This window comes from Papio anubis, chromosome 6 (assembly GCF_008728515.1).
Source record: "Papio anubis isolate 15944 chromosome 6, Panubis1.0, whole genome shotgun sequence".
Lineage (NCBI taxonomy): Eukaryota > Metazoa > Chordata > Mammalia > Primates > Cercopithecidae > Papio > Papio anubis.
Window position 1 is genome coordinate 43,336,566 of NC_044981.1, and position 12,041 is coordinate 43,348,606.

The 12,041-nt window shown below is 36.7% G+C and overlaps 1 protein-coding gene across 12 annotated transcripts in view; it reads right to left on the bottom strand.

Annotated features, from left to right (window-relative positions):
- SUPT3H (SPT3 homolog, SAGA and STAGA complex component) overlaps positions 1–12,041 on the bottom strand; it is a 532,460-nt gene that overhangs the window by 108,719 nt on the left and 411,700 nt on the right. For all 12 annotated transcript variants that reach the window (XR_002521342.2, XR_004184558.1, XM_017957910.2 and 9 more), the window contains one exon: positions 6,044–6,119. Coding sequence is in view for 10 of the 12 variants with exons in the window: in XM_017957910.2 (XP_017813399.1) it covers positions 6,044–6,119 (76 nt within the window). In the remaining 2 variants the exon portion in view is untranslated. The remainder of the gene's footprint in view (positions 1–6,043; positions 6,120–12,041) is intronic.

The window sequence follows — 12,041 nt, forward strand, 5'->3', positions numbered from 1 at the left end:
CTTTTGCTCTGTGGGCTCCATGGGAGCTGGGTGAGGCCTGTGGCTGCCGGCTTTCCCCCACTTCCCTGGCGACCTGCGTGGGGCAACAGAGGCAGCCATAATGCCCCTGGGGACATAACTCCCTTGGTCTAGAAGCCACACCCTCATCCCCCACAGCGGCCGCAGCAAGTCCCGCCCAAGAAGAGTCTGAGCTCAGACATGCCTAACCCTGCCTCCGCCACATGGCAACCCAAACATCGTATGTTCTCACAAATGGGAGCTAAGCTATGAGAACGCAAAGGCATAAGAATGATACAATGGTATTTGGGGACTCAGGGGAAAGGGTGGGAGGGGGGTGAGGGATAAAAGACTGCACATTGGGTATAGTGTACACACTGCTCGGGTGATGGGTGCACCAAAATCTCAGAAATCACTACTAAAGATTCATGTAACTCAACACCACCGGTTCCCCCAAAAAAACCTACTGAAATAAATCCGTTTAAAAAAAGTGGCTAGGCCGGGTGCAGTAGCTCACGCCTGTAATCCCAGCACTTTGGGCGGCCGAGGCGGGCGGATCACAAGGTCAAGAGATCGAGACCATCCTGGCCAACATGGTGAAACCCCATCTCTACTAAAAATACAAAAAATTAGCTGGGCGTGGTGGCAGGCGTCTGTAGTCCCAGCTACTCATGAGGCTGAGTCAGGAGAATCGCTTGAAACCGGAAAGCGGAGGTTGCAGAGCACCGAGATGGGGCCACTGCCCAAGAGCGAAACTCTGTCCGCCCCCGCCCCCCCAAAAAAGTGTCTATTACTAGAATGGCTCAAAGGTGTTGTAAATTTAAAGTTAAATAAAATAAACTGACATCTGGTCTAATCTAAGCCTGTGGTTACATTTTTTCTGATTATGAAGATGTCTAAATTCTTAATCCTGACTCTCAAAACCATGGAGACTGATTCCAAGCAGCCTTTGTGATATTTCCCTATTAAACCATCACCTGTCCTTGAGTCTTTTTCTCTGTGTGTCTACTCCTACTCTTTTCCTTCCGGGGGATGCTCTCCCATCACTCTTCTTCATTCCCATGAATCTTGATCATACAGGCCAAAGGTGTACCTCCCCACTCTAGCCATTTATTGAACACTGATACCATCAGGCATTCTTTCACAAATGCTTATAATTTCTTAAGCCATATTACAAATTTTTGTGGGAGAAGACCATGCCTTATGTCTCTGCATGTGTAATAGTACCAAGCATATACAGAACCAAGCACGTATATAACCTTTAGTTAAATATCTCTACACTGCCACAGTGCTAAGCAGAGTCTAATTTGATATAGGCACTTCATTAGACATTATTCATCTAACTAGTAACCTAGAGGGAAAGATTGATAGTGCAGATTTTATGAAATCTATAAGATTTTCTTTATAATCCACTGATTATTCTTTTGATTAATCTGGCCCCACAGGTCTATAAAACACTTAACAGTAACTCAAAGCACGATATTGTGATCCTTCTATATAGAATCTTCAAGGATTCCACATACAGAAGAGTTCTCTTTTAAATAAATCATAGAAAACATTAAGTCCTGCTATCGAAGCATATACCCAAAGCTGTCAAATATGGCAGAATTATGATAATCCTCCTTAAAGCTATCTCCCCAAAGTAACAAATCTTCCAAATACTTTCTGACATGCAACATTCCATCTAACTAGTATGCTGCAATAGCTCACAAACACTTGTTTAACATCTGTGGAATACTTCTGAAGTTAAAGTTAACAGGCAGCAATTTGGCAAGATCAATGAGATGTACATTATTCACTTATCTCCTTGACAGATCTTTAGGACAGAAACAGATATTTTGGAACTGTGCTCTAAACATTTGATTTTAAAAGTGAAGGAAAGGATCATTATTAATATTCAGTTGGATCTATCCACATAAGCAACAGAATTAGCTTCCTTGCTAGATTGTAACCATTGAGAATGCAGGGACAAGGACCATATATCTCCAACTATATCCCTAGCACCTAGAATACTGCCTGGCATTAGCAGACTCACAAGAAATATTTCCAGAAGAAATGAATAAATGAATGAATAAAGTATTTTTTAAACAAAAGAGTAGGGTCCAAACTTTTCTATTCATCAAAAGACATGCATAGAAGTCCCAAAAACCACTTGGGTTATTGCCATTCCACCAAGAGGTGGAGATTCCTTGAGAGCTAATTCCTTCCCTGTCACCTGGAGAAGGATGGCTTTAGAGCCTGGCGCTTCCAAGGTATTGTTGGAGGCACAGATACCTCTAGTTAAGACAGTTTGCGTTCATCAAGAGGTGAGAGGGGCCTGAGAATAAACAAGTTCCTTCTCCTTCGCCCCTCTTCCCAACGTATCAGGAGAAAGGATAACCTGGAAACTGACTAACAATTTAAATAGAATCCTGAGCAATGGTCAAAAGTTCCTAGGATTATTAGCTTTGTAATACTACCTGGATTTTCAGCCTGTGCTGTGCTGAACTTAAAAAACAACTTTACATGATAATTTCATATGGAAATTTAGGGTTAATCTCACATACTTTTTATCTTTCTTGTCAATGATCACTAATAAAATTTAAGTTTCTTGCAATATTCCATTCTCTCATGCCTACATACTATTTGGTGATTTCTATCCCATCCCTTCCCAACAGTCTTTCCATTCCCAGTCCTTTCCTTAGGGTCCTCTGGAATGCTTAGTCCACTCAGAAGAAGCTACTCTGCAATTTCAACCTAATTCAAAATAGCCTTCTTCAGAGGGCATGGTTTTCCCTGGAACCTTCCCTAGCAGGAGTTCCTTATTCCTTTCCTTTATACATATTTATGGGCAACTACTTTGGCCAGTGTGCTCATTTCCCCATATAAGGGGGGACCTGGAGTCAATGTCTTCATTCTCTTAGTTTCTTCCACAGGAAAAATACATAACAAGCAGACTGACAGCAAACTTCTACCAACAACAGGGGCCAAAAGACAAGGGAATCATGTTTTAACAAGTAACGATCAGCTTACCATTTCCTACCCAACTAAACAATCATTTAAGTATGAGGGCAAAATAAAGCCATTTAAAATAAAAAACGGTGTTTTAAGCATGTACAGAGCTGTAGGAAAAAATGACATTAGGCCAAGAAGCAAAGTTTAAATACTTATAAATGCTTTTTTTTTTTTTTTTTTTGAGATGGAGTCTCGCCCTGTCCCCCAGGCTGACAGTGCAATGGCGTGATCTTGGCTCACTGCAACCTCTGCCTCCCAGGTTCTAGTGACTCTCCTGCCTCAGCTTCCCAAGTAGCTGGGATTATAGGCGTCCACCACCACATCTGGCTAGTTTTTTTTTTTTTTTTTGTATTTTTGTATTTTTAGTAGAGACAGGGTTTTACCATGTTGGTCAGGCTGGTCTCGAACTCCTGACCTTAGGTGATCCACCTGCCTCGGCCTCCCAAAGTGCTAGGATTACAGGCGTGAGCCACCATGCCCAGCCAAATACTTACCAATTTTAAAAACTTTAAGTCATGGATGTATATCAAAAAAAGATAGCAACTGAAATAGTACAAAGAGAATATAGGACTTACAAACTAGCAGAAGAAAAAGAAATGAAGAAAACCCAATCGATCTAATACAACATAAAAAAGGAGGAGAAAAAGCAAATTAAAAAGCACAGTAAATTTAAAACACAAGATAAGACAGCATATACAGTATCAGTAATTAAATCCATATAAATTAATCAATTAAAATACACAGAGCCTCTCTGATTACAAAGAAAATTGAGAGAAAATCAAATATAAAATAAAAAGTTGAAAGTAAAGGACTGGAAAATAATTTACCAATTATACATTTTAATTATAAATTATAAATTATAATTTAAATTATTATAATTATTCTTTAATTATAATTATGAGCTTTGTGTGTCAATATTATCAGATTTTAAAAGACTTTAAGAGAAATAACTCTCTGACTTATATACATATAAAAACAAAAGACTGAATTGTGAATTAGATTAGTGTGCTCATGCTACAGCTTACCCTCAGCCTATAAAGTTACAGACTCATTATTCTAAAATATACCAGTAATTCCAGGGATGGCTATGATCAAATACTTAAGAAGATACATATGGCAGGACCACAATTCCTGTATCTTGGTAATTTGTTAGAAGGAGAAGAATGAAAAGAGTATAACACTCTGATGAGTGCAGGAATAGCTTCCGAATTTGCTGACCCACATGGATTAAAGCATTCTCAACCACAGTACTTTGTCATATAAAACAGATTTCCCCACCAAGGTTTCATAATAAAGCAGCTATGGGCACCATATATAAGTAATTTTAAATGACCAAATCCTTCCACTCTAAAGACAAGAAAATTAGACACAATATACTGTTTATACTATAGTTATTTTATATAGGAAGGGAAAATATTATTTTTTAATCTACTATAGTTTATTATTGAGTTAAAAATAAAACATGGGCCGGGTATGGTGGCTCACCTGAGGTCAGGAGTTCAAGACCAGTCTGGCCAACATAGTGAAATCCCGTCTCTATTAAAAATACAAAAATTAAATGGGCGTGGTGGTGCACGTCTGTAGTCCCAGCTACTTGGGAGACTGAGGCAAGGAGAATCACTTGAACCCAGAAGGAAGAGGCTGCAGTGAGCCAAGATCGCACCACCGCACTATAGACTGGGCAACACAGTGAGATTCCATCTCAAAAAACAAACAAACAAATAAAAACAAGAACAAAACAAACAAAAACAAACAAACAAAAAAACATGAAGTAACTGAAAATCTGATTTTCAAAGAGAAGGCATACTAGGATACTTTAAGACTCTGAGTTTTAGTGTGAAAGTAGTATGTCTGTTCCTTTAAGTGAATTAAATTTAAAATATAATTTAAAAAAATAGTTCAATTGCACTAAATGTTACTTTATAAACTGGAGGTTGATACTTATAAAGACTTGAATGCCATTTTTAAACCTAAAAATTACAATACAAAACCTTTCATTTGCTGAAATTGCCATGATCCGAAGTGCCATTTACTTAATGTTTCACAGATGTATGATGCCAAGTTGTTAGTCAAATTGGAAAGTATATTTAGTCAGAAAAAAAAAATCTTCCAAAACATGTTTTCCTATATTTTACTGACATTTACATGGGATACTATGAAATGTGTCATTTATTTGCACTTTATAATCTATAAATGAAGCTCTCCCTTTCTTTTTCCAAATCAAATATGCTGTTATTGTGACCACATAATAGCTTTTCATTTGAAGACACCATTGTTTCTATAATCCCTCAGACCATGGTCATGTGCTACTTTGTCATATTTTTAACTGGACTTTTCATCACACTTTCTTCTTTGACCTTTACCCTGAGAGCCTTAGTCATAACTGAAACTTTGCTGTAAGGATGTTTTGCTACACAATCGAGCTCACTATTATGAGTCATTATACACTTTTAATAAGCTGATGTGCAGTGATGTGAAAGTACTAATTTTACCACAAGGTTACTAGTGTTACTAGAGCATGTACTAATAAATCTGGCTAACACTGAATACATACCACAGTAGGAGGTTAGACAAAAATGGAAGAGACCACTGATATGTTCCTTTGTGGTAATAGGAGTATACATAAAGGAAAAGGCTGGTATCCATAATTAATATTGGGGGCCTTTAAATGTCATGACTACTATCAGAGTCTGTTATGGATCAAATGCAATCAGAAATACTAGTGTAAATATGACTAGGAAACTAGAAATTAAAATGGAAATAATAAGAAAAACTGAATTTTTATGATTAAAAGTACTGTAAATAATTAACATAGCACTCTGTATATTACCAGCACCCTTTAAGACCTCTTAATGTTATTAATTGCATAGCAGTAGAAGGTAGGAAAATCTTTTATAGGCTCCCCACAATGTAGAGGTTGTTTCTATAGCAGTTACAAATACACATATATTAAATCCACCAATTTCTAAGAAACAGATCCTGTCATACTTCAGTACATCTATAAGACAAATCTCTTACGCATATAATTAAGCAAAGTTAAATGGTTACTTACAGAAACTTAGTTGTCGACTTTCACAGAATTCTGCATATTGAGCTGAATCCATAATTCGAGTTTGTCTTTCTGCTCTCTGATAAAAAGACACAACATTTTTTAAAGCAAGTAGACTATTATATATGTTTTCACAGCTTAAACTTAGAATTGACCATTTTCCTTTCCTTATTCCAGGTGAACAGGGTAGTACCACCACATAGATCATGACACATAAAATTACGATAACACTAGTTGTGAAGCTGGTGTCTTTTGGAAATAAAGTTTAAATACTACTTTCTGCTCCTTTGTTATGGAAACTAAAACTAAAGGACCTCATGTCTAAATTTTCTAACTTGTATCATCCTTTTAAAGAAAAAGAAAATGATGAGGGAATAATAAACCAAGCAGAAAAATTGTTACAAATATTACTGTCAATGTGCTTTAAAGCTGTGATGTTCAATGTTAAACAAGAATCGGCAAATGGAATCCATATATTATTCCCTTTCAGTTAGAATCTGGGGCCACAGTTGACAAATCCGTATTTTAGATTGCAAGAAAATAAAGAAAAAGGTAAACAAAATACAGATCCTTTAATCTGAGTCCAGGTATGATTCATTTGGTATAGTTTCATTTGTGGAGTTTTTGATTCAGTATAGCAGATGTTTACTGCTTCACTGTCCCACAAGAAGTAGGATAATTATAATTCATCCATAGTTTGGTGGGAAGGAATATGACCACTTCCGCTTCCTTGGTAAGGAGAGCATTTTGAATTGAGACAGGCTGGTACTTCTTGGAATGAATTTCTGCCCAGCGAAGAAAAAAAAAATCTCAGATTTAATTTTTTTTTTTTTTTTTTTTTTTTCTGTTGTGGAAGAACTTTCAGCAAGTTGTCTTTACCATCGTTGTTGGAGCACATAAGTACCATTTCTTCTAATGTCTGTGGATGTTTTGTACTTTTGAAACAGAAATTATTCTTTTTTCTTTTATTTGTGTGAGTAGTCAATTCCAATGATGTGTCAGTTGATGGAATGAATAATGGTGTACTAACTGGAGCTTAATAGAGAATACAGACGGGGCAGTGGGAGTTAAGGTAAAAATTACTAGTCACTACTGTGGTTCCTTCTAAGACCACTGACTGCTTTTCCCCTTCCTCATTTTTCGCCTCCCTTTTTTCTTTCCCTCCCTCTCTCGCTTCCTTCATTCCTTACCTCCCACACATCCACATACTCACAAACATACATATATGCAGGCACAAATGCAAGTTTCTCTTGGTTATTTACCCACTAGGTTCAAGTATCCTTTTTGGGCATGTACAAACATTTTAAAAATATATATAAAAAGTATATATGTATGTGTATACACATAAAGTATATATGTGTATATATACACACACACATATAAAGATAAATATATAAATTACACAACTATACACACAAATTTATCTTTTTTTATATATACACAAATACATATATATGTATATATGTATGTACATATCTTCTTGTGCATGTGTCAGAAATACCATGGTCTTGGCTGGGTGTGGTGGCTCACGCCTGTAATCCCAGCACTTGGGAGGCCCAGGCAGGTGGATCACTTGAAGGCAGCAGTTTGAGACCAGCCTGGCCAACATGGCAAAACCCTGTCTCTACTAAAAATACAAAAATAAGCTGGACGTAGTGGCACGGGCCTGTAATCCCAGCTACTTGGGAAGTGCAGGCAGGAGAATTGCTTGAACCTGGGAGGTGGAGGTTGCAGTGAGCTGAGATCACGCCACTGCACTCCAGCCTGGGTGACAGAGTGAGACTCTGTCTCAAAAAACAAACAAACAAACAGACAAACAGAAAACCATGTCTCCTTAAGAGTATATTATTGGGTTAATTTGTATTTACTTGGAAGTATTTTTTGATATATAAATGCATGATCTAGTTTTAGCCCTCTTTCTAATGTATCTGACACATGACTCAATAAATGTTTCCTGATGAAAATAGGAAGCAAGAAAGGGAGAATTTATTGATGTGTTTTGAACGTTACAAAAAAGTTGCAGCTGGGCGTGGTGGCTCATGTCTATAATCCCAGCACTTTGGGAGGCTGAGGCAGGTGGATTACGAGGTCAGGAGATTGAGACCATCCTGGCTAACATGGTGAAACCCGTCTCTACTAAAAATATAAAACATTAGCCGGGCACGGTTGCATGTGGCTGTAGTCCCAGCTACTTGAGAGGCTGAGGCAGGAGAATCGCTTGAACTCGGGAGGTAGAGGTTGCAGAGAGCCGAGATTGCGCCACTGCACTCCACCCTGGGCAACAGAGGGAGACTCCGTTTCAAAAAAAAAAAAAAAAAAAGCTCATGTGTTTATTTAAATAAACTCTCTAAGACTGATAATACTATCATAAATTTGTATCTATGTACATATGCTTGTATATTATATACCTGCTTGTCTATGTCTCACTATAGCAGGAACCACTCAGGTTTGAATTTCTAGCTCCTAGGAAAATATCTGACACATGGTAAATAAGCAATAAACATTTGTTGGATGAAAAAATGCTACCGTTTTATTCCATAGGGCAAATGACTATCCCCATAATGGAACTAGATCGAGAATGATTATCTAATGATTCCTACATACCATCTCTGCTACTCTCCAGCTTGGTAGCCTCCTCCACCCAATATATGGCTAGACAGAAAGGACCTGGATAACCATGGAAAAAGAATGTTCCTAAAGGGATTCTTAACACCAACTTTTTATTCCACCAAGTTGGACAACCAAGATTTGGCAGCCTCTGCATATATGCTTACATAGCTGATGTATTGGCAATAAGTGTTTCTAGAAATGAGAGTTAGGAAAATTTATCGTCAGAGGTTAAGGTTGCCAGAATTGCCAGCTACAATATTTCAAAGATAACCATAAACATCTGAAAGACTAAATTATTATGGCTAGCTTCATTCCTTTCAGATACCCTCTCCAATGCCTATTCTCTTTTCCTCATTAAGCATCCTAGTTCTTTTTTAATTCCTCCAGCATCGAAGCAGTAAACTTTGATCTGAGGAGCCCCAAAAATCTGACCCTAGGGTATATATAAGAAGTCATTTATCCTGTGCCTAGCACACAGGAAACACTCCAAGCAAAGCAGCTGACTCAACAGCAAAGACTTACAGACAATACAAAATCATGGCTTAGAGATAGAGGGCAGCTTAAAGTTTATCTTGTTCAAACCTTTTCAATTCAAAGATAAGGAAATTGAGGCTCAGAGAAGTGATTTGTCAAAGGTTGCCTAAGTTAGAATTCAAGCCCAGGACTCCCAATTCCTAAGTCAGCCTATTTTCATTATAAAAAGCTGTCTTCAACTAATGGTAACTTTTTATTCCAATGTTTTCCTTTGGGATGCTCTAAGTTTCATATATTGTCTTACTAAAACATGTCACGTAGCCCCTACAATTAACATGCTCAAACTATTCATAAGAAAAAGAAATTAGTGAGACCCTGGGTCAGCAAATAATGTACAACCTGGGGGTAATCTAATGCAGAGTGCAGAAACTGTAGTGTATCTGATAGTGCAAGCACGTCACAGGTGTGTAGAGATGCTGCTTCCATTCACTCTCTGGATGCTGAACAAGGCTGAGGCAGAACTCCTAGGCTGGTATCTGCTACCAGCTGCCTTGTCCATTTACCTTGGTGGGTGATAAAAATATTATCATTTTCTATGTGAGCTATGATGTGAGAAAGACTGGAAGCACTGTACTAATACTAATGTTCTCGAATATTACATGATACAACACATGAATGCTATTCACAGCATGGTCAAGGGAGTTCATGAAATCAGAGAATCTTTGAGCTATATATGCACTGACTTGGATTTAAGGATGATGAAGATGATTTGGATATGCTTATCACCTAATTTTTGTTTATTCCTCTCTCTTCCCCCGAATTGTTTAAAAACAAAACAAAAAAAGGAACAAATTTTGGCTGAAGATGAAGATGATTTGGATATGCTTATCGTCTAATTTTTGTTTATTCCTCTCTTCCCCCTGAATTGTTTCAAAAATACAAAAAAAAAAGGAAGAAATTTTGGCCATATGATTCAAATAATTCAACATCTGAGTATTATATTTTCTCCTGTCCTTCCACTATCATCTTAAATACTGAGAAAGGGAGTAAATATCTAACTTTCATGAACGGTATGTTCTCTAAATACAGGAACTGTGCTGCTCTTCTAGAGTGCTGAGGCAATGCTGTGCTTGGATCTGCCTGGGCCTTACTAGCTGAAACAAGGGACAACAAATGGATGAACTGAGACAAAAGAAATGCATTTAAGTACGTGTTGAACGGCCTAAGACCAGAAACGGTAAGAATTAGGATCAAATTGTAATCCAATTTTACAAATCCCAGAGAGATGAGGCAGTTTTTAAGACAAAAATCCATTAAAAAAATCAACACAGTGGTCAAATATTAAATAAGTGTGGCTTTTATTTACTGTGGTACCCTAATTCTACCTTCTTGTCTGCCTCTATTCAGATCACCCATTCTGATCCATACTGAAGTATACATTGGCAGTCCTTTTCTACTCCTTGAAGAAACTCTGTGGAGAAAGATTCAAGGGGACAATATCATAAGCCTAGTAAAACATCATGATCAGAATAATGCTCACTCTTTGAGATGGTTTTATTTTTAAAATGAACATAATTATTTTTAATTTTTATTTTTAAAATGAAGCTAATAAAACTGCTTACTCTTTGAGATGGTTTTATAAAATAAAATTTATAAAATATTTATATTTATATACATATTTAAAATATTTATAAAATAAAACCATCTCAATAAAGAGTAAGCAGTTTTATAAACATTTTACAAATGAAGACACTGATTTAGAGAACTTAAAGGAAAACTTTAAAAGTATACAGCTAATAAAGAGGCAAAACTAGAAGTAAAACTTGGGTCCTACCTACTCTAAGGTACACAAAGTTTCTCAGAAAAGACTTACTATTCTAGATCATATTAATTGTAATGAAGGTTGTACTCCCTTTAGGCTGTAGTTTCTTTTGAACTAAATATTACAATGCAAACTTAATTTTAAAAGAGTTACTTTGGCTAGTCCGTATAGTCATTAAACTAGAATAAAAAATACATCATATCATTGTCAAAGGCACTGAAAACACAAATCTCTGAAATAAAAGTCACTGAATAATCACAGATGATTTATCATGGCTTTTATTCATACTGAACATTCTCAAATTACACAATGCTCTCCTATCTCAGACTGCCACATGAATGTAAGGTCATCTTTGGATTAGTCATACTCTTGTATCTGCAAGTCCAGTTTGTCTTCTGCTTAATCTGTCAATTCCACCCACTCCCTGGTTTCTTTAGGTGTCAACAACAGCATTCTTGGACATTCATAAAATATGCAACAAACATACTTAGAGGATTTTCAGAAATTACATCTTACTAGTATTACAATATACCTAAGTATTATAACACAGGAGCAAACATGGAGAAACTACTTGTGAAAGAATTATTCCTAAAGTTTCCCAAATACTCAACAGTATTTTAAGATTTAATTGAAATAGCTTTTTAAAAAGGTAAAAAAGAATAGCTGGTGACTAGTTGCTCTTCTCACTACCAGAAAGTTACAGCTTTTTCTTGTTATTGTAAAACATTCAGAGGAGGCAGACTTTTAGGCTAGATGAACTCACTTTCTGCGTCCTACTTAAATGAAAACAGAAATGCTAATATCCCTACAGATACAGTGCCTAGTATAATTTGTTTGTTCAATATCGTGAATACAACAAACTCTTGGTACATATTTGTTAATCTGAATTTTCAGTGAAAAGTTTTTACTTCAACTGATGTGAAGTTGATTATGTCTTTGAAAAATACTTTCAGTGCGGACAATCATCATTTGCCCTATCTGTACCACTTTGAGGTGTGAGGCTGGATTACTTGTGCAGCATACTGTTCCATTTAAATTCTGTGTGCTTTCACTGAAGCATTTTTAAAGGTTATGGAAGCTATGTGCTGGCATATC